This window comes from Vulpes lagopus, chromosome 3 (assembly GCF_018345385.1).
Source record: "Vulpes lagopus strain Blue_001 chromosome 3, ASM1834538v1, whole genome shotgun sequence".
Classification (NCBI taxonomy): domain Eukaryota; kingdom Metazoa; phylum Chordata; class Mammalia; order Carnivora; family Canidae; genus Vulpes; species Vulpes lagopus.
The window spans coordinates 28,023,586-28,047,595 of NC_054826.1; the positions used below are offsets into that span (position 1 = coordinate 28,023,586).

At 43.1% G+C, this 24,010-nt stretch overlaps 1 protein-coding gene across 4 annotated transcripts in view; it reads right to left on the reverse strand.

The window, feature by feature from the left end:
- HTR4 (5-hydroxytryptamine receptor 4) overlaps positions 1-24,010 on the reverse strand; it is a 174,560-nt gene that overhangs the window by 21,088 nt on the left and 129,462 nt on the right. For 2 of the 4 annotated variants that reach the window (XM_041746848.1, XM_041746846.1), the window contains one exon: positions 12,072-13,570. The exons of the other annotated variants lie outside the window; for them this stretch is intronic. In XM_041746848.1, the coding sequence (XP_041602782.1) occupies positions 13,480-13,570 (91 nt within the window). In that variant the 3' untranslated portion in view covers positions 12,072-13,479. Of the gene's footprint in view, positions 1-12,071; positions 13,571-24,010 lie in introns of those variants that run through there. 4 annotated transcript variants of the gene reach the window in all.

Genomic DNA, 24,010 nt, shown 5'->3' on the forward strand with positions numbered 1-24,010 from the left:
TGCTTCAAAACAGCTGGATAGCTCCTGCAACCTGCTCTGACATTCTAAGGACCCTGGCTTCTCTGATTAGCTCCACTCCTGTTACTTTTAGAAGAATTTGCTACTTACAAGGTTCTTATTCACAAATACTGAGTTAATACCCTAACATCCTTGCCATAGGCTCCTAGGAGAAGACTACATGTGGCTCAACATAGCGACCCACAGGGCAGGGAGGTCATCTCGTCCTCTTCCTGGGACTGACAGTGCTATGTCTTCTGGACAACATGAGGGGAGCACATCGCCCAGCCGTTCCTACAGCAAAGCTGACTGCCACAATCGGGGGCAGATCATCAGCTTTCCCTAGCTCAGTGACAACTCCCTTTCTACAATGTGCTCTTCCAATCATTCTGCCCTATGCATCAGGGGCAATGCTGAAGCTTCCGAAGGGTGATTTTTGTGACTTTTGCAGCGGCAGTTATCAGGAAGTACAACTCTCCACACTGTCCAACAACAGAGTTTATTTGAATCTGCTACCTTAAAAAAAGGAACTTGAGCTAAAGCTGATTTACAGCTAACGTTGATTGGAAATGACAGAGACTCTTCTCATGAGCTAACCCTTAGATGTTACCTATTTTTATAGTCATGAACTCACTCTATAATGCTATACCATTACGATCTTAACAACCCGCTTTAAACATCATTCTGAGTGCGCACTTTGCTCAAATGTGTTTTGGCTTTTGGCCAAAACCAAAGACAATACAGTATTCATCTGACCACACGAGCTCCGTTGTCAAAAATGTCCTGGCTCCTCTTCCCATGCTTCCCCACCGCAGGTACCTCGGCTTGTCCCTAGTGGCAGACTGAAGTCTGGCACATTCTGAAGCCATCTCTGTCCTGAATGGAACTATTAGGAGGGTGTTGGCTGCTGTTGATGAATTTCACTCTCGGCAGCATAAACAACGAGGTCCTGCACGGGGGTTGTGTTTGTTTGGTCAGGGCTTTTTCCATTAGGCTTGGTCATCAGCAGTTGGCTGGTTACATATGCAGTCCTAAGATCAAATGGCTGGAATCCAATTATCCCAGCTTCCTGTCTGCAGAGCCCTGCCAGGGAAGAACACAGTAATGTTTGCCTGTCTTGTCAGGCTCCCAGGACTCAAAGTATATCATTTGGAGAAAACTAACAAACAACAGATCCTCAGATGTTTTATGGGAGAGGTAACATGGTGTGGAGAGAGGACAGGCTGGTCCAGAATGCAAAATCTACACTAGTCCTTATTCTGCCTCTTTCTGGCTCAGCATCTATCCCTTCACTTGTCTGAGCTTCAGTTTCTTATTTATTAGAGGGGGATCGTAACACCAATCGCTGGGTTGTTGGGAGCTTCTAGTAAGAAGATGCATGTAAAAGAGCTTTGAAAATTATAATGGTGATGGGGATGATAGGAACGAGAGGAGTGGACATGTATTGAGTGCCTTCCGTGAGAAGGGCACCATGCTGGGTGCTCAAGAGATGCTGTCTCCTTTAATACTGGCAAACACCTTTTGAAGAATTGGTGATGATGGTAATAATGATTTTAATAGCAATGGCTGACCTTTCTTCAGTGTTACCATAGGTCAGTCTCCAGTCTCCAGTTTCGTCTGTCACCCTAGCCTCGTGGGCAATAAGTGCTATTATCACCCCTTCTTGACACGTGAGAAAAGCTAGAGACAGAAGTTAGCTAATCCGCTCAAGATCGTGCTGCTGGTAAGAGGCCACAAGGAACAAGAAGCATCCTAATTCTAGAACAGGAATCGTAAACTCTTCCTGTATGGGGCTAGATGTAAGTATTTCAGGTCCTCTCAGTATTACAGGGCTGACTTCCTCAGGCAGGAAGATCATATCATCCTCATACAGTCTCTGTTGCTTATGCTTCTTCTCCTTCTTTTTTGTTCCTTTTCTGTCTGTTTAGTTGTATGTTGTTGACTTTTGCTTGCTTTTATACCCTTGGCAAATCTAAAAACCATTCTTAGCTCAAGGGTCCCAAGAAATAGGCCGACGGCTAGATGTGGCCCGTAGTAGTTTGTTGATGCTTGCATTAGAAATAAATTTGCTTCTACAAATAAAAAAATTAAAGCTCAAGTGTTTAAGTTAGTGAAGTTAGGATTCTAATCCAATTTGTCTGCTTCTGGAGACTGTCAAAAGTTTCCAAGGGTGCTACTGAAATGTAAGGTATTCTCATTGAGTGAGGGATGCTGTACTCATCCCAGTCATTTTCCAAAGAGAACAGGCTTTTTCCTCTTGGAATAGACTTGGGAACAGGTTAGCAGTCTGAGGTTTGGCAGGCCCAGAGCGGAGTACAGTGCCTGACACACAAATATCCGCTGAGTGAAATAATTCTGACTTCAAACTGGATTCAGGGACTCACCAAGGGCTCAGCCATTTGCTCAGACTCTTCTGGACCTTGCCTTGGAGTCTGTAAATGAAGGCAACGACATTCCTTTATCTAGATCAAGGGGGAGCCTGTAGCAGTTTATGAGATAATTGCCAAAGAGCTATTTGGGGGAAAGAAAGATGTTACGAGAAGAAATATGATCTTTATGCCAAATCACTCTACAGACAACGGTCGCACTGGATGCTGTATTTATGGCTTTGAAATAAATACCTCACCAATTGGAGGTGGGACAGGAGAAAAGATTCTGTGATGCCACAAGTCAATATTGTTGTATCCACACCTACAGACTCACATTAAGCAGGGATTTTTGTTTTGACCTTGGGTTTCGACCTCAGAGAACAAATGAGCTTCTTGGAACTGTATCTGACAATCTGTGCATACACCCAGATCTTTAGGGGAAAGGCCATAGATTTTTATCGGGCTCTCAAAGAGTCTTATTATGCCCTAATGTTAGAACTACAATCAATTTTTAAAGTGTGGTTTACATGTGATGAGAAGGGAAAGATGAAACATTCTGGTGTGTAGTGAGCAGTATTAGGTTTTGCAGATGCCCTTGTCACTATGGTGCTTCATTAAACTCTCAAGATAATCACTTAGGGTCCTACCCTAAGCAACTCACCAGTTTGCCATTGGTGCTGGTGTCTGGGTCTGCACATCTAGCTGGCAGGTTAATCACCAGTCCAGGCTGGCCGCAGGGAGCAGCACTCAGGAAAGCCAGCAGGATAAAGCAGACCCTGTCTCTTCCACTTTCTATTCAGTCCCAAGATGGGGCCACAGAGACTGCCACAATAAGCCCCGAGGCTTTTTCCCCCATTTCTAGTGCCTAGCAGAATTTTAGTAAACAGCAGGTGTTTTATAAAAGTCTATCTGAAAGAAGTTCAGGATAGTAACGAAATTTATAGTAATTACTTCTTACATTCCTAGAATGATTAATAAGGTTGTTTCATTTTATTTATTTATTATTTATTTATTTATTTATTTATTTATTTATTTATTTCATTTTATATCTCTTGAGTAACTATCTCAAGTACATTGTCTATATGCACTGGTAGGTCTTTGTCAATTAGAGGGTGTTTTTACTTTGTACTGTTTGTTGGTGGTGGTGGTTTTATGCTGAGATACCTGGCTTTCTAAGTTTTGGGGGCCATAGCTTTTCCCACCTATTAACATGGAAGCCATCAAAGGCCAGTGGACAAAATTGATTTCTCTCTCCTCTGGAAGCACAAAAACCCTTGACAAATGAATAAAAATATTTGCTATCTGTGAAATGGGATAGGGCACTAGTTTCACAAGAAATCTGAGGCTCAGGGATCCCTGGGTGGCGCAGCGGTTTAGCGCTTGCCTTTGGCCCAGGGCACGATCCTGGAGACCTGGGATCGAATCCCACGTCGGGCTCCCGGTGCATGGAGCCTGCTTCTCCCTCTGCCTGTGTCTCTGCCTCTCTCTCTCTCTCTCTGTGACTATCATAAATAAATAAAAATTTAAAAAAAAAAAAAAAGAAATCTGAGGCTCAGAGGGGTAAGTGGCTTGCCAGAAGCCATTCAGCTGGTGGCCCGATTCGAGGTGGAATCAGAATCCATGTTTTTTTTCCATCACACAGCCTTTCCACCACAAGTGAAAACCTCAGCCGCAATAGGAAGGTTTGAATAGCAAATAAATGCCAGGAAATTAGAAAATAAATAGAGACTGCTCTCCACTGAGAGGGTTACTATTAGATGAGACAGAATTTTGGAATGACTTTGGCCTTTTACTTTTATAAGCTCAATGTTTCCGGAAGGCTCTGTGTTGAGAAGAGGAGATGCAGTAATAAGGGTGACCCCGATAAGGCTACTCTTTCCTAGTTCCTTCCATTGACTCACATCCCCTTGACCAACTGCCCACTCTGTGCCTGGCTGGGACAAGAGGTCCCACCAGAAATGCTGCCTTGGCTCATCCAGCCAGGGGCTTTTCACTTGAAATGATAAAGCCCGGGCTCAACTTCTCTTTCACAGAGCCTTAGTAATGGATGACTCACAGGCTCCTCCATGGCAAGTTCCTGAGGATGATAAAGAGACATTGCTATAGGCTTTAGAGGAAGAATGTGCGGTGAAGAGGGGGGCAGTCTGTACTCTGGGCAAGAACTTCATCATTAAGTGCTGGCATATGGACCCCCATTTGGACCCTGTGGAGAAGACCGTATACTAATAATTACCATGCTAATTCAAGGGACCAAGGCTGGAATGAAATGATGTAACCCTCTAATGTCATTCAATACTGAAAAGGACTCAATTGAAATTAAATTATCTGGTCTCAACCAAGTTTTTTAAAAACACAGATAATGTCTGACCTTTCATCCAAGACTCCAGACTGATTTAGACAACTATCCATCCAGGCTACAGGTTACTCACACATGTTATAAAACATCTTCTAATTTTGAAGGGAATGTCTCTTCAAATTTGATGGCCTTGCTTCCGTCTCTTACTTTCTACACAGGCAGGAAAACAGAGAACCAATCCTTAAGAGAGGCAAATCTCGGTTGTGTCCTGGCTCGGCTCATTATTATTTCTATGTTCCTCGGTTCAGGAACTCAGTGTTCTTGAGGCTCATCTTACTTATCCATAAAATAGGGGTCATCATATAAAATAACCATGAACATAATTGTAAAAACTACCAATTATCTGCTTGGGGGTTTTCTAATTGCTAGCACAGTTTGATTTAAATTATACAACCTCATAAGTTAGGCAATATCAACACCTCTGTTTTACTCATGAAGAAACTCAAGCTTCAAGAGGTTAATTAATTTGCCTAAACAAGCTGGCAAGTTGGGAAGATTCAACCCAGCCAATATGTTTTGAAGGTTAAATAAGAAATGTAAAGAGCCAAAGAAATATAGCCCTATCTTAGAGGCTCAACAAAGTTGAGTCCCTTTACCTCTTTTCAGGTAAAGTGTGACTTTTGCTTAGGAAACTCATGAACTGGAGCAGATAAAGAGACATTCAGGTGTTCAGTAATAAGGCAACTCAGCTTCCTGTCCCTGATCATCACATTGTATGTTCTCCAACTCTGCAACCAACTCCTGCATCATCCATATCTTCTCCTGCATAGTGGTCACAGCCTGCCCCTTTCCGGGTCACATGACTAACATAGATAAAACCAGTGCCCACCACTCACACCACTGCCCTGCCCCTGGTTTCTCAACACCCTTTCCAGAGGACTCTCCATGTGGCTTTGGGATTTCAAATTTCGTGGGATCCAGAGTAATACTAGTAACACCTCCACCTCAGTGAGCACTTCCTGCATGCATATCCTCTACTATTTATGAGCTTGTACCCACCCGAGGCTCATGACAACACTCTGGGGGATGTACCATCATTATCTCTGTGAGAAGAAGAAAGAGAGGTTCAGATTATCAGGAACTTTCCCAAAGTCATACACAGTCAGCACCTGGTAGAGCCTGAATCTAAACCCATGTCTACCTAATGACAGAACAGCAACACCTCTCAATTTATAGATGGGAAAATTTAAGCCAGAAACGGGCAGGAACACGTGCTGAGCCAGCCATATAGCAAGTTAGTTATGAGACTGAAGAAAGAGGACACATTATCTGCCATCATTTGAGCATGCCATACCACACCCTAGCCTGAGCAAGCTCACTGTGCCCACTGCACATCCACAGTCCAGTCCACACATCATTCACCCTGTGCTGTCTCAACAAATGTCACTACTGGTGAAATGGTGCCCAGTGTTCTCTAGGACGTCAAACAGCTCAAGCGACTTCAGCTGATTCCACACTGCATTCTATAAATACAAAACTTTAAGCTTAACTTCTTTTTCAATAGACAGACATAAACCAATAAAGAAAAAGAAAACCCTGCCATAAATGAGGGAAATAATGGTATTTTTAAACCCTAATCCTTTTACTCCTTGCAAGAAATATGATAAACATCTTGATTTTATTCAAAACTGTCACAAACATTTTCCCCTTATCAGAGGGCTGCAGCTCTTGCAGTGGGTGGAGCATTACATGACATAGCAGCAGCAAGATTTGGATGGCGCAGTGCGGCCTCTGCAAACAATGGAAAGCTCCAAATTCTTCCAAATGAGCAAATTCATGAATTTATTGGGCAGCTCCGGGGCATAAAAACCTGTGTTGGGCACAAGAACAACAACAACAAAATGACCCATAAGAATTGGCCACTGTCCTTAAGGAACTCAAAATCTGGTAGCGAAGCTCAGAATGCACATAATTAATGAACCAGACAGCAAAAGCATGGAAGAAGAAACAAATAAAGTGCCCTGGGGGTTGGAATAGGTCAAAAACCTCATGCTGTTCTGGGGGCTGGAAAAGACTTCAAGTTGAAGGTGCCCTCTGTGAGTGACCACGTAAACGAGTTTGGGGGACGTGTGCCCAGAGGAAAGAGCATCAGGACCGATGCCTGAAAGTGAGATGCAAGCGAAAGTAAGGGGAACCCAGAACATACTGCCTGCTTCACAGGAATACAGAGGGATAACTGGAGGTAAAACTAAACAGCAGGTTGAGGAAAACGATGCAGGGCCCAGAATCTGGTAGGCGAGGGAGCATCCTTGCAGGGTTCTAATCAGGGAAACAGCATGCTCCAGATTGTGTTTCGGAGCCGAACGCCCAGTCCAGATGAAGATAACATCAGTTGTAGAAGGATATTGTAGAAGGATGATGTCAGGAAGGATGGAGATAAGGAAATGCATGAGAAGAAAAATCTGATTATATAACCAGATCGAATTTCCTCTTATTTCTGATACAATGAATAGTTTTCTTAAGAAACCACTTTCTGGCTGGCCAAGAATTGGTTTTCCTTCCAATTAGATGGTATTTGGAATTAGCTTATTTAAAATCAGTCAAGAACCACTGTATAAATGTACCTTTGTTTGTTTGGACAGCAAACACTCCTTGGAGAGAGAAGGGAGGCAAAGGGAAAAGATGTACAAGAGGATTCATCTGTTTTCAGGATGGTTCTTGCTGCTCAAGAGACCAGGCCTTGGGTGAGTCAGGCTCCCTCAGCAAGTGATTTGGGGGAGCAAAGCTACCTTGGCAAGGTCTGGGTCCTAGCTCCATCTCCCGGTAATCTCTGTGTCCTTTGGAAAATTTCGGGTCAACTTCTCAGCTCCGTTTCCTCATCTGTGCAGTGGGAAAATGATACCCTGCAGGGTCTCCTATAAAATGCTTCCCACCACGCCGGTACAGAGTAAGTAACTGGCAAATGGTATCTAAAATGCTGAATTACTCTCAGCTTTGGCCTTCTCCTCTGCCCCCACCTCCTACCAGGTTCCCCACATTCACTGAGCACCAGCCACACGCATCAAGCTCATTTCTGTCTGATGCTTCGCACGCGCACTTCCCTTCGCCTGACATCATATTCCCCCAAATCGACACATGACTGACTCCTCTCTGGCATTCTCGTCCCACATCCCAGGGCTGACCTCCGTGAGGCTTCCCCTGACTCCTCTAGAAAACGTACACACCCCTGCCCCATCTCTGTTTTTTAAGTTCTTTATGGCACTGGTGAATATCTAAACTTGTCTAATTCGTGTACTGAGGTCCCCTTGCTCATCCCAATGAAAGAGCAGACACATTGTCAGTGTCATTTATTATTGGGCTTCTGGCAACGGACCCGTGGCACATAGTAGGTTTTTAAGAATTTTCTGTTTCTCTAAAGACTGTTGGCAGAATTAACCTGCAGGATACATAGAAACCACGTCAAACACAGTGAGAACTTAATAAGTCAGTTCCTCTTCCTTGCATGGGTCCAAAGAATGGCTGGCTCCAAAGAGAAGAAAGACAATCTGGAAGGAAAGCAAGGAAGGGGACAGGGGTCCAAGGCTAAGTCAGCCGGGTTTCTGAGGTTCGTTCTTTGCCTGAACACAGTGGATGCTTCACAGAGGGCGGCGTTTCAGATTTTCCTTTTGGGATAGAAGTTTCTGGCAATGGGGCATTTTCTGTACAGGGGAACAGGTTTTGAAAATAAGTGGACTTGGGGCACCTGGGTGGCTCAGTAGTTGAGCATCTGCCTTCAGCTCAGGGCATGATCCCAGGGTCCTGGGATCGAGTCCCACATCGAGTTCCCTGCAGGGAGCCTCCCTCTGCCTGTGTCTCTGCCTCTTTGTATCTCTCATGAATAAATAAAGAAAATTAAAAAAAAAGAAAAAAAAAGAAGTAGACAGGCATGATTCTGAGGCAAATCATCCGGAGAAACAATTCACAAGAGTCTTATGAATGCTTTATAAAAAGTAAGGACGGGGTAAAACCAAGCAATGTCTTAGATTTTAGAAGAAGAAGCCTGGCCCAGGGGCACCTGGGTGGCTCAGTTGGTTAAGCATCTGACTTCAGTTCAGGTTGTGATCTTAGGGTCCTGGGATGGAGCCCTGTACCCAGCTCTCTGCTCTGCAGGGCATCTGCTTCTCCCTTTCCCGCTACCCCTCCCCAACCTTGTGCTCACATGTGAGCTTTCTCTCAAATAAACAAATAAAATCTTTAAAAAAGAAAAAAAAAAAAAAAAGAAAAAGCCCACCCCAGCTGCTGAGGGGTTTTAGGTCACAAAGAAGGCTCCTTCTAGGGATATAATTATTATATTAGAATGCATAATATATTACATTATACTTTTATTTTTTTTTAAAGATTTTATTTTATTTTATTCATGATAGTCACACAGAGAGAGAGAGAGAGGCAGAGACACAGGCAGAGGGAGAAGCAGGCTCCATGCACCGGGAGCCCGATGTGGGATTCGATCCCGGGTCTCCAGGATCGCGCCCCGGGCCAAAGGCAGGCGCCAAACCGCTGCGCCACCCAGGGATCCCTACATTATACTTTTATATGCTATAATCATTATGTAATAATGATTATATTATAATAGTAATGAGCAGAGATGGGGGATCCAAATCTATCTGTTCCCTAGCTTACGTTGACCTATGTGCAATGGGGCTCCCAGTAAATTTGTGTACGAAGAAAGGATTTTGATTTGAAAACCTAATTCTTGTCCACCTCCTGTATTTTATATGTGAGATGATGGAGGCTCCAAGGATTCAACAGAACAGTTGTGATGAGTACCTGTCCTGAATACTGATGGCATTTTTCCATTGCCCCATATCAGAAGAGATTGAGCCTGTATTTCATAAACACCTATTCTAGGCCTAACATCCCAGGGGCTCCAGGGTAAAGGAGCTGGACTCCAGACTCTTGGATGATTCATGACACCAAAAAACATTTCAGCCAGGAAGCCCATGCTTAATAATCTCAATCCAAGATCTCTAGCTATACAGCTGTCACGTTGCCTTGAATGGCTCCTGCAGTGTGTGCCCTGAGAGTGGCTGGGCTGGATCCTTCCCCGTCCTCTGCTCTAGGGTTGACCGAGGCAGAGGGATCTGTCCTAGTGCATGAGGCCCTAACAAAGGTGGCAGATAGGCAGACAGGTAGAAGCACATTATCTAAGAGTCTTGGGCTTCTGGCTTTACCTTTAGGGGAATCTGATGCTTGGAAACAGAAAATTCTCCAGCTTCAAACACCAAAGCTTCTAAGAGATGGGCTGGGCTACCAAAGTTACAAAGAAGCTCCACAAAACTGAGGCATGGGATTGACTTTGGCATTTTATTGTGGATTCAAAATTCAGTTATTCCTTTTGAGACTTAAGATTTCCTTGATATATAATTTATATAAACATGTACAGAATGCATAAATATAAACATGTGTGATTTATCAATATTTATCAATAATTAGAATTTTTATATTACAAAAACAAGTCTATGTAGGTTCCTGTTTTTCCCAGAATGCATTTCTGGGAACTGCATCAAAAAGCAGATCATCATAAAGCCAAGAGTGCTTTCCACAGAGGCAAATTAGAATGAGGGATCTCAGTACCTTCAAAGCTTTAGCTTCAAATAAATCAAAGGTATAGCTAATAATTTCATAAAACCAAAGATACAACCATCATTAAAATTTGCAATACAAAAAAAAAATAAAAAAAAATTTGCAATCCTTTGAAATTATATAATTAAATTCCATGTTCTATATACCAGGCACACATGTACATTGCATATTGATTACACAGGCCACTCAGTGCATTATAAACTGTATTGAGTGGTCCCACTCTGATTCTACTTTTTTGAAAATGTAAACAAAATTTAGGTGGTGGCTAAATAGCATTACACCATAATTAACAAAAATGTACACTGCCTATCAGATTAGACAAAAATCTTAAAAGTATCTGTTTCAGTAGCTCAGTAGATTCTTTATGTAACAGTCTTGTCAGCTGCTCATTCATAATTAGTCCATGTTTGAATTTTTTATTTCCACAGAATTTATATATATATATATACATATTTACATATATATATGACATTTACAGAGTGGAGATAATTTCGATGACCCAGGTCTTTTTCTCCAAATAAATGTTTTCATGGCAAAAAGGCATTTGAATTTATGTCATGTGACTTTGAAGTTACATGAAAGTGAGGCTCATTCTTACCCAAATTAGCCTGTGGTCACCATCTTCTTCTACTGATCCTTTAAGAACAACAATATCCCTCCAAATGAGAATGTTTCTGATACATAAATTTGCAGCATGGGTGTGTGCAGTAACCAAATGAGGAGGGATGGATTTGGAAGAAAGAATCCCCGAAAGATGCTCCCTTGGTATCATTTTTCAACCCGGGAAGCTTATTCTCTAAATTGATTCAGCTCTTGATGAAGAAATTCCCAGTCGTTGGGAGCCTGAGTATCCAAAGTAATAATAAGCATAGAAAATGGCATTTTATGATTTACAGAATGTTTTCACAAAAATTATCTTCTTTATCTCCACAACAACTTTGCGAAGTTGGCAAGAGGGATTCTTTCAGAGGCCAGAGAGGTTGAGGGTCACACAGTCAGTCAACAATGAATCATTGCCCACGGTGCTTCTCTATCACATCCATCGTGCCCTCGTGCTCACAGAGGCAATGGGCAGCATGTAACGCAGAGCAGAGAGTTTGGGTGTCATCGCCAGGTTCAGGGCCTTGGGACCCAGAACCTTGCTGCTCCCCCCTTTGTATTAAGGACCATCCTCAAGATGGTGGTCGCCCCCTAAGCAGGAATGTGGTGGGCAGAGAACAGGGACTTGAAAAAGCAAAGGAGATTGGCCCAGCCAGAGTCAAGGTGCCAGTTAGGACTTACATAAACTGTCTTCATCCTGGATGAGACTAAATCCCCAGTTCAACGTGATTTCCACTGATCACTGAGAGTTCCAGCCTAGACACGGAACATTCTGTGTGGTGCAATATTTCTCAACAGCATTCAGGAGTACTAAGTAACATTTCTCTTTAGAGGTTTTTTCCCTTCCCTAAGGCATGACTTTCTCCCCAATAAGAGATTAAGCCTTCAAAGGGCAGAGATTTTTTTTTGGCATTTAGATGGTTTGGGGGCAATCTTTTCTTCTTTATTCCAGTCTCTTTCCTGTCCGGTTCACTTCCAGAACTAAAGTCAATGTCAGTGGAAATGATAACTGACATCTCTTAAGCAGCAGGAATACTGAGAATGATAAAGTCCTGAGATGCTATCAAATCACAGCCAAGATCACTGTTAACACCTCCCATGGCTCTGGGACACGGCAGTGTTTACTTCCCTGTGACCTTTACTCTGGGGCAGTTGGTAAGAGCCAAAGACTCAGCTTTGAAGAAAAGACATCCGGGTTCATCTGGAGGGCCACGTTGGCAAGATCAAGAGTCCAGAAGGCCCAAGTGAGGAGGGTAGTTCCTTGGAAACAAAGTCAAAAGGCAGGCAAGCCACGGCTTTTCGAGGTAGCTGAGGGATGTAGCAGCATCCTGTGGTCCCAGAAATGGAGAGGGATCTTGGAGATCCCTGAGTCTAAACGTCAGTTCATGGACGTAGAAAGTGAGGTCCAGGAACGGAAGGGCATGGGCCAACATCTCACGGCATGTTAGGGGGCAGAGCCAGGGCTGCAGTTGGGGTCCCTGACTTCAAGTCAAGCGCCCCAGCACTGCTCAGCTCCGCCCTCCTCCACCTGCGGGCTGCAGGTGGGCTGCAGGTGGGTCATGTCTCCACTGCGGGAGCTGCCAGCACTTCTCTCCTTTGGAAGCAACAAGGTCAGACTCAAGGCTTTTAAGCTGCTACCACGGGCTGCTCCGCAAGCTCCAGGGCAAGACTGCAGAGTCTTTAATAAGCACGACGATACTGTTGGCCCTGCCCAAGGCTCTTGAGAGGAAGACGCCAGGTTCTAGTCCAAGAGGGAAGCCAGCATCTCAGAGCAGCAGGGCCCGGGCACGGGCACTGAGCAGCTGTCTGGGCCGCGCTCCGGGGGTGCCGCGGAGACTGTCCCCCTCTGCTGGATCTCTGCTCCCGTGTCTTCCAAGGTAAAGAAATGGGGCACGTCCTGAAGAGGGCTGACACCGGCCTTTAAGGAAGAGTGAGTGGAGGTGTGCACCTGACACGGGGGCTGCCCGGGAGGACACAGGTTTGGACCCAGACCCCGGGGAGCAAGCGCGTTAACGTCTGGCCCAGAACAGGACAGAGACGAGACAGTGAGCGGTCTGGACAGGACTGTGACAGCCATGAACAAGCAAGAAATGCGAGCTTCTGGAACATGGCTCTGACCACGACAGGCGCCCCGAGGATGTATTTGACAACGTCTGTGAGCAGACACAGCGAAGGAGGCGTGTTTGGAGACATCTAGGACTGAGATAGGACACAGCGAGCGATCGTGTTTGGAACATGACACAGACAGACCAGGAACAGTAAGGGGACGTATTGGGGACAACAGAGAGCGTGAGACAAGGGCGAGATGCCAGGAACGGGGAGTGCAGGGGTGGGGGTGGGGTTGGAAAACTCTCCCTGCGCAGGGGAAGGGAGTGCAGGAGGAGGAACGCCAGGGAACCAGGAGGTGGCCTGTCCCCTGATGCCCTCCAGCGCCACCTGCCGGAGCCCCGGAGACACTCCCCGGGGATGGGGGGCACAGGCTGCCAGGTGCGAGGCGGGATGGAGAGAAGGGCAGGAGCAGTCCCACTCAAGCGGCAGCTTACAACCTGCCCTCTTTCGGAGGGATGGCTGTCTTCGGAGTCACTGCCCCAGGGCCTAAGGGTCACTGGGGTGAGCAGCCACCAAGGAAGAAGTTGCTGGAGGGTGGCAGTGACTCTCCCATTGGCCACCACACTCCACCGCATCCCTGGAGAGGGGAGATCATAGCACCTTAGCATTGGAATGGATGGCCTCGAAGATCTCTGCAAAGGGCCCACCCAGTGCACAAGAGCCCCTCGTGCCATGCAGCCGGGTGGTCCTTTAGACCCTACTTGGGAGTCTCCAGTGACCCTCCAGGCCTTTATTATTTTTGAGCAACTTCAGTTAGAAAAAGAACTTATTAACGTTCAGCCCAAATCCGCCTTCCTATCATTTCAACCCAGTGGAACAACTGTGCCCTCTGGGCCCACTCAAAATTCTTCTCTCTGCTAATTATAACTTCCAAGTTTTCTCTTCTCCAGGCTACACGTTCCCATTTTCTTTACTAGTTCATTATATATTATGGTTTCCGGATTATTGCCCATAATGATCACTGTCCTCTGAAAACAATCTTATTGTGATTATCTCTTGTAACACAGAGCCTGGAAAGAGCACAAATCTACCCGATAAGCCTGACTTGTATGTATCATGCACATTTCATCATCAATTCGGTTTACTTCTATGAATATGGTCAACACTAAATTCATTCCTGACAATGGCAATATTGGCTTACAGGAGTTTGTTTGTTGCCAATTTGTATCTTTGACACAAACAGCTGTCAATTCCTGTGGCTCTTTATTACATTGGTGCAGCCTATTTTATTTTATTTACTTATGCCAAAATACAAGCCATTACATTAGTCTCACAGAAATTTCATTTTATAGGTTTGGTATCATTTTAGTTAATTGAGATCATTCTAAATCGTAACAACTGCTACATCCCAGATAGGATTACTTAGCACCCATTCAAACTAGACTTCAAGGGTTTCATAAGCACACAGATCAGATAATTTATTGCTACCTAGTTCTTTCGACTTAGTGTCATCTGCCTGCTTAGGTTCTCAATCTTCAGTCAAGATAAAAACAAGCAAAACAAACAATAACAACCACAACAAAACCTAATCAACAGAGATTAGGACAGAGCTAAAGCAGACTGCCTTCCCAGCAAACAGCTACCATTCAGTGTGCCTGAGAATAAACCCACCCGTGGAAGGCTTTATCCAGTGCTTTGCTGAAATGTTTCTGCCATGCAATAAATCTATCCTGATAATGAAATTAGTTGGCATGAATTGTTTTTTAATGAAACAATATTGACTCTTGCTCACAAATCATTTGTGTAATAGCTGTCTTAGAATTTTGGTAAGGCCTATTTCAAGCTATGAGTCTACAGTTTCTGGAATCGAGCTTTAGTCTTTTTTAAGAACTGGGGTAATATTTACTGGTCTCCAGCCTGCCCTCACTTCCCCTGCCCTCGAAAGAGTGCCAGAGATCTTATCAACCAGTTCCTTTAATCCTCTGAGAGGTAATACACCTTGGCTCAGAGACAGTTAAATGCTTTTCATGAATCTTGGACAGCAACCTTCTCCCTATAATAGTCTCATCTTTCCGGTTGGAAGACTATTCTTATTGCAATAGAATATGCAAGATTTCTTACCTAAATATCGAGATCTAACTATTTCTGAGTTTGCTACTTGCTCTGAACATAGCTTTTGATTCATCTTTGGCTATAGATCCCTTCTTCCATGCTATTTTCAAGTATAAGCTTTCTAGATAACTCAAGACGCAGCCTCAAGTCTTTACATACGTCCCTCCATTTTTTATGTCTCAATCATTGAAAATATCTATTAAAAGAAAAAAATAATGAATAGGAAGGAAGGGGTTCTAATTTCCCATTGGCCAAATTCCCTTTATTATTATAATACTTATTATTACCATTATTATCAATAATAAAAACAGGCCACACATGAAGTTATGTTATATGCCTTAACTGTGACTTTTACATCCATTTAACAGACAAGGAAACTGAATTTCACAAAGGTTAAATAATTTACCCTGATTTAGTCAGCTGAAAAATAGTAGGATCAGATCTTACATTTAGGTCAATTTTGATACCAAAGTCTGTGCTTTTAACTGTCCTGACATATCGTCACTCATTGTCTTGAGAACTGCCACAGCTAAGCCCTGTGTTCAGGTGGTGCTAGGTCTCTAGCATTTCCTTGTCCCACTGCGACACATTCCAAGGTAAAAGAGGTATGTGCCGAGGTTCACGTCTATTCCACCTGTGGGAAGCCTGCAGGGTGATGTGGCTCCTCCTTTTACTGAAGCACATTGTGACTGGGATATTCATGAAGATGCGAACCCCTCCTCCCTCTCAAACTCACTAAAAGAGAATCTTTGCCAAGTGGCACATATATTTTCTGTGATGCGAAACTGGGGAGATGAAGATGGAAAGGAAAAAAGCCCCGCAAAGAGGCAGGAGAAAAGTCCAGAGGACATAGTCAAAGAGAGAGGTTGAGTGAATAAACACAGTAAAGAATGAGGACAGAAGATGGGCAACAAGGCAGGATGGTGAGGGCTGGTGAGAGCCACCGAGTGGGGTACGCGAAGGCTCCAGAGCAGGTGGGGAGAGTGAAGGAGGCTCTTTGAGGAGTGTTTCCAAAGGCTACATTGGCTCTCTCATACAATGCTGCCAGAGTGTCAAATAAAGATAGAGGTGGCCACAGAATCACCATTGGAGGTCTGCGCCACTCCTATTCAGGCTACGTGAACATGCAGGGTATAGCAACCAGAACACAGGGACCCGGCAAAGAACACCATGTTGGCTTTCATCCACAGGAACCTCTGATGACTCACTCTCTTCCGTGTGCCTCACTTTCCCCACTTGCTAAATGGGGAGGAGGAGGATTATCTAGAAGATGCTCTGCAGCCCTGACATTCTGATTCTAGGAGTAGCAGAGATGGTGGGTGACAGATACAGACCTTCTGATTGGGCACCAGCTGTGTGTGGGACTGTTCTCCAAAGCTGTGGGTAATTGCTTGAATTTGGCTTTTAATATTCTATTGTTAGTATCTGATACTTTATATTCTGTAGGGAGGGAAGAGGTTTTGCTGCAAACACAGAGAGGGTAGTTTTTGGATTCGTATTAAAGAATCTGAAAGACCTCAATTTCTGAATCTGTGAAATTACATTGCAAAGCTGTTAAAGGGATCTGGGTAGGATAGGATAGGGTAGCTGAGATGCCACCACTTAAAATGCAGTGAGACCACAACTGTCTCTTCTCAAACATATGCTTGAGCAGAAACATTGGCAGAGCCGCTCAAAATCCCTGATGCAAAACATCATTGAGAAAGAACCTCCGACATTTCAACACATGACTTTTTCAAGTACAGTTTCTTGTTTTAACTGTTTTAGTAGAATCTTCTACAATTTACAAAGTATTTTTGTATCTTTTTCCATGTTTAATCTTAAAGATTAGATCTTAAGGATTAAGATTCCTCCATAAGGAAGGAGGGCACAGAATATTATTTCAATTTCAGAAGAGAAAGAAGGTCAATGTAGGGGCATAGATTGATTGATGCGGATGGTGGGGCCAGTGCGATGAATCAGGCACTCTGCCTCCCAAACCAGGAATGCTGTCCACTGGGGAATGTAGAAGTCCCAGGGAAGAGTTTTGTGGTGAAGTGTAATATTAACACTTCATGAAATAGACTTATAATTACCTATGTTCCAGAAGAAGAAGGGTGAGGAGAAGGAAGAGGGAAAGAGGAGGAACAGGGCAAAAGGAGAAAAACCACTAGCTAAGTTATCATTCACAAAGTGGTCTAGAGGTTATGTGTGCCAGAATTATCTTGGGAACTTAACAATAAATTCAGATTCCCAGGATCCACATCTGACCTCTCTGTCAGTAGGGGTAAGAGGGCAGGGGTCAGGTGGGGCAGCATACATCTGCATTTTTAAAAAGATATTTTATTTATGTATTTGACAGAGAGCAATAGCATGAGTGGGGGGAAGGGGCAGAGGGAGAGGGACAAGCAGGCTCCCTGATGAACAGAGACCCTCAATGTGGGGCTGAATCCCAGGACCTGGGATCATGACCTGAACCAAAGGCAGATAGACGTTCAACCGACTGAGCCACCCAGGTGCCTCGACACTTGCATTTTTAAAAAATGCTCTCTAGTAACTCCTGTGCTCATAGGAGTATAAGATTCTTCTAGCAAGTGTATATCCAGTTATTACACTCACACCCGAGGCAGCACTTTAGGCCAGAGACTTAACAGGGCTGCAAAGAGGAAGTACAGGTGAGTGGGAAGAGCCAGAGCTACAAGATGAAGCACTCAATGATGCTCCACAAGGGATCAGAGTAGAAGCACTGAAATGCACACAAACAGTGTATTTTAGCAGAGTGAACGAGGGAATGGTTATTGGTTTTTGTGACACTGATGATGAAATAAGATGTAATGATGAATCATAAATATGAGAATTTAAAAATGTAAAGAGATACACAAAGCAATTTTTGTAGGTGTTCTTTATGTGATGAAAACATAGAATGCTTGGCTGTAATTCGCTGACAAAAATTAATGGAATTGTCTATAAACAGTGAGCATGTAGACTTGTATTAATTTACGAGTAAGTTCAATCACTCAAAAGGCAATGCCCTAGGTCAATTTCTTCATTTGTTTTTACATTCACTATCAACCAGAATAGAATATGGACTCTGGAAGATCCAGTATTTCCCAAATGCAGGATGTGTTCCACAGGTGATATGTCAAACAACGGGCACAGCATTAAATAATTTGAATCACAATAAGGGTATCTGATACTTCTTCCACTCACTCTGCTTATTTTTTTTTCATTGTGCTTATTTTAAAGAAAAGACTTAGTTGCCCCCCACTCTGGCATTAGCAAGTTTCTAATACCTAACAAGTGGAGAGCAGGCCTTAGAATCAGAGCCTTTGACAAGCAATGGGATCAAGTTAAATTTTAGTAATAATAATATATACAAATAATAATTTGTTTTCATTGCATTTATATTTAAAGTAATCTACTCTATATGATTTTGCATTCAAGGTTATGATATGTTTGTTTGTTTTTACAAATACACTTATTTAGATTAAAAATGTATTAGGGGCACCTGGGTGGCTTGGTCGAATAAGTGTCTGACTCCTGATTTCAGTTCAGATCCAATCTTGGGGTAGTGAGATGGAGCCCCACATTGGGCTTCACACTGGGTGTGGAGCCTGCTTGAGATTCTCTCTCTCCCCCTCACCTTGCCCTTTCCTGCCTTAAAAAATAAATAAATAAAAATTAAAGCCTTGCTTTCCCTATCCTGTCTACTGAAAAAAAAATGCAGCATTTAAAAAAATGTATTTAAAGGTAAATAGTAAATATTAAAATGGATTTAAAGGTAAATAGTAAAAAAAATAAATAAAGGTAAATACTAAATAAATAATAGTATGGGTAGAATGCTGATATGTCAGGAGTTGTGAACGTGGTAGGCAAGTGACAAAAGTTCCTATCAGACAGATGAGAAAACTGAATTGCAGAAAACACAGAGTCTTAGCAAAGGCATAATGCAATACACCCACAGGGTGGAAGCTCTAAAATCACAGGCCAGCACTCTTCTTGCTATTTTGTGCTACTGGTAGAAAAGACCCAACCAGCTGAGTTCGCACAGTTTGAAATGCCTACCTTTGGCCCCTGGACAAATGTATTCCCAAAGCAGTTTTAATTCTGCCACCAACTTCAGACATGTCCATGTTTCAATATGCCAAAGTTCAAGATCAACTCAGTGGGCATGGCTTGTTCCAATCCTAATGCACTTCTTACCCTACTTCTCAATATACACATATAACTAAGGTCAAACCATTCTCCTGGTGAGATTTTTCCCCTCCATTGTCTACCACATTTCTCAATGACAAATAAAAGGATTGGAACTTTGAGTCTTTGGGGAATGAGGCTGATCACCTGCTTTTTCAGCTCAACTGTTTCAATATGACTGGATCTAAAAATATCTAGAAGAAAATGCCTTAAAAGTACGGACCCATAAGAAAAACAGCCAATACTTATTATGTGCCATTTATTGTGCTAAACAAACGATAGAATCACCTGATATAATTTTCACAACAATCCTTTGACCTAGGTTTTATTATTTGCAGGTTCTGGTTGAGTGGCATGAAGTCCTAGTAACTTGTTCTAAGTCAAACATGTGTTCCAAGTAGAGCCAGGGTCCCAATCGGGCAATCCAATGAGTGTCTCACTACACCAGCACGCACCTCCAGTGCATCTTCACTGGACAGGGACCCTTGCTCCCAGCCACTGCAGGTAAGAAAATGATCCACTCTTGGCAAGCTGCCCAAGGGAGGAGAGATGCTCAGGTGCATTAGAGTACCTAAGATCCTTTGTGATGAACTAAGCTTCCAAGAGAAGGAGAGGCAGGTGGTAAGGGAGCCCAAAGGGGGAAGTGATTGGTTATTGCTCAGAGACTGAGGGCGCAGGGATCAGGGAAGTTTAGAGAACTCATGTTGGAGCCCTGCCTTAAAGGATGAGTAGGCTTATGCCAGGCAGGAAATCGAGAAAGAGCATTTAGGGCAGTAGAAACAATCCAGACTAGGAGAACTCACTATTTATTTGGGGGAAGACTGATCAGTCCTGCATGCACACTGCACAGAGAGTTAGGTCGGGAAAGAATTGAGGGAAATGAGCTGGACAACAGACTTGATCAGTCAAGAAAAGCTTTATATGCCCGTCACTCCTCGTCCACTGCCAATCCCACTATGTGGCTCAAAGTTGTTCTATTACAACTCAAACTGGCTGACATTCACAGTTTAAAATCCTACTTGCCTGAATGGCCTTTCCATTCTCTTGAATGATGCACATGAAATAGATCATCTCTCCATGTTTATAGTTTACAGATAGTCTCAAAAGAAAATCAAAGAAAGAACAAATAAATTATAATATGCAATACTGTCAAGAAAAGGTCACCCTAAAATTATCAAATGTGTGCATAGCTTTGAGTTGAATTCTAGAGCCCATTCTTTTGGAAAATAATTGACAAACTGGACTGAATGCAGGGGACATTGCCCAAGATAGTCAGATTGTGTGTGCGTGTGTGTGCGTGTGCGTGTGTGTGTGTGCATGTGCGTGTGTGTGGTTTCCAAGGGCTCAAGCCATCAAAAAAGAAATGGAATGGTAAAATCTCGACTGTGAGCTCCTTAATGGCAAAGATCTTGCCTGTCTAGGCCTCTCCCATAGAATATGGAAAAAACAGTGCCAGGTCCACATTAGAAATGTAAAAAAAAAAAAAAAAAAAAGGCAATATGTGTATGAATAAGTGAGAATGGGCTAAGAGTTCTGAGACTCAGATTCAGATCTTAGTTCTCCAGATATAGCAGCTTTCTCTTAAGCAAACATCTTAAGTCTTTGAACCTCAATTTTCTTATCTGTAAAATACTGGGTTCATCAGTCTACTTCAGGTTATTCTCTTCATAAGACTAACATACAACCCCATGGAGTGGCCATAGAAGACCCTGGAGGAAGGGGGTTGTAGGCCATTTACATGCACATGCCCATATGAGCATCTGTCTTGATCAAAGCAGTGATAAAATTTCATTTTTAAGATTTTTCAGATTCCATTTGAACAAAAGATTTCCACACCTGAAAAAAAATGTGTTTCAAAACTGCTGGACTACTCAAGCTCGGTTATCACTTCCAGCTATAAAACTCTAAGTTTTTACAATGCTATGATATAGACAAGTAAAATTTGACCAAAATCTGCAATAATTAGGACTGTTCAAACAATAGAATGTCTTGCTTTGGATAATAATGAGCTGCCTCTCCTCAGGAGGGGAGATAGACAGCTATCAGAAAAGTTATACGAGAGATCACTGCCCTGGCTGGAATATCACTTCTGAAGCCTTTCTCGTGTCTAAGAGCCAAAAGTTCTATATTTTTTCAGAGTTTGCAGTTAACTAGCAAGAAGCATAGCTTAGTGGTTTACAGCAAAGACTTTGAAATCAGATGAACATGTGTGAGAACCCTGGTCCCAACCCTCACCAGCTGTAAGACACTGGCCAAATTAATCTCTCTGAGTCTCAGTTTCTTCATCAGTAAAATGAGAATAATAATAATAATACCTGCTCCATAGAGTATATTAAAGATTCAATAAGATGGCACATGTAATACACTTAGTTCAATACCCGACATATAAAGCAGTGGTCAGTAAATGGTAGGTGTTGCAATGATGATGATATAGAAGGAGGAGAAGAAGGGAGGGGGAGGAAGGAGGAGGAATGGGGGAGGGGGGAATGTCTGGACCAGGAAACCAAATTATTCCTGAAGCATCTAATTATTATACATGGCTACCATATGTATGTATCCACATATGCACACATACACATGGATACACACACATGTATACTCCTTTCCCCAAAGCCAGAAACTCAAAGCAGGCAATGCTAATTCACAAAGAGAGGAACAAATTACACTACACCAGCCAGCAAAGGAAATAAAAGTCTGCAAAGAATAAAGGAACAGGAGCAGACACCAAATATATTTGTTTGTCAGGTTTATCAAAATATAGATTCACTAATTTCTTAGAGAATAAAAGGCTCTCCAAGAACAATTCTAACTGCGAAATGTTTCTAAGAATCTTGTTAAAAATAACCTGAAATATGCACAGAAACAAGAAAAGACATTCAGAAATCTTTTTGAGAAAAGTAGGTCCCTGGCTCTTTGCTTGAATATAACCCAGAGTGCACACAATTGTTTGTTTCTATAACCAGAAGCCTTTCGCTGGGTTTCCTCACTCAGGGCTTGAAGACGATTTCATCACATTTCTAGTAGAGCAGCAGCTAGAACTTTCTGCATGCCTCCTTTCTCCACACTTCCCCTGTCCTTACAGGCAAAGTACTTCTGAACCTATTGCTCAGCAACTATCCTGCCCCTTATCAGGAGGATATTATGGTGACTTGGGCACCAAACCATTTCCCTTCACCACCCATTCTGACAGTGAACCAGTCTTCCAGCAGTAGGAACCTTGTTCTATGAACCTGTCTTCCTGACTTTTTGCCTGGAAAGATGATTATGATATTGAGGACACAGTTTATCAATAATTTATGTATTCCAGGATCCATGTGTACAGGATCTTACACAAACCTCATAACAGTCTTATGAGGCAAGAACCATTTTGCACAGGAAGAAACTGAAGCAGAGAGGTCAAGTAACTTGCCCAGGGTCACACAGCTTCAAGGTGGCAGGACCTGAAGTCAAACTGAGGTCCATCAAATACCAGGTCCTATGCTTTTAGCCATAACACTAAACTGCTCTACTGGTACTCTGGTTCCTGCTAGCTTGGGATCCTGCCTTGTTATTTCCAGAGCCTAAAGTCCTGGTCCTGACATCTCTATGTAAAAAAGGAAGAATATAAAGATCAGACTGAGGGGGATGTCTCTTGAAACCCAACCTCGGGGCCCTTCTCTATGAACATATTTAAATAGTAATTGTGTTCATATTAAAGGCTCAAACAATAGAAAATTATCCTGATGGGTAGATACGACAGTATTTTCCTCAAATGGAATCTCAGGCATCAAATCAGCTATGTAAGTAAGCACTGAGCATCTAGAGAGCCTGGGGATGAATTTCCTTCCTTAGTTACGTCTAAATTTCCTACCATCCAGAGACAGCCAGAGGAATCATAAACCAAAACAAAACAGCCCCTGAAATTAACAATATTACCTCTGGCACATTTCTACCCACTGGCAATCCTTCCAGAAGGTCTCCAGCTTCAACCAAATGAGATATTATGCTGGTTGAAGTAGGTTTTGCTCATTCTTGAGTTTAACTGCACGGCGGGAGGACTCCTTGTGATTCTGTAACTCACACAACTACAAAGGAGGGGTCTGAGGGTGTCTCCTTAGACATCCCACTGCTTGCTCAGCCATGCTAATTCAGCCAAAGCTTTCAGTGACCAATATCCATCACCGCTTCGTCACTGGGAGGTCATCCAATTTTCTCCTTCTATTTTATTCTACTTATTCTCCGTATTAGGAACATCCTAGTAAGGCAGTCCATTCCATTCCGTGCTGAAATGCATACTCTTAAAACTTCAATCTTTCATCCCTACTGCTTTCCCCTGGGACCTTGCAGAACATGCCAAATCTCTTTTTCCTGGGACAGTTCTTAGATAAATAAAAGCAATGCTTATGACCTGAATCTTTATGCTCTTAGCTTAGCATCCCTTGTTCCTGACATTGTTCCTCGCAGGTCATTAGTTCTGCAAGGAACATCATGGGTTTTGCCCTCTTCTGGACACACTGGTTTGTCGACATCTAGTATAAGATGGAGTTTTACCACCTCTGTGGGCCAGGGACCTGCAGCCTTACACTAAGGCCCAAACACACGTTGACAAGGAGTATGGTTTTCTGGTGGATCTCGTGTGCTCTGGAGGCGATTCCTTCCTGAACAGCTGCTCTGACTAAATCGGGAGGGCTGTGTCCCTGCCAAGTACATGTTGTAAGAGAACAAGCTCATAGAGAGCCTGTCTGCTGGAAAGGGCTTAGCTGCAAGGTGACTGCCACACGCTAACCTCAGAAATTCAGGGCCCTTCTTCCCA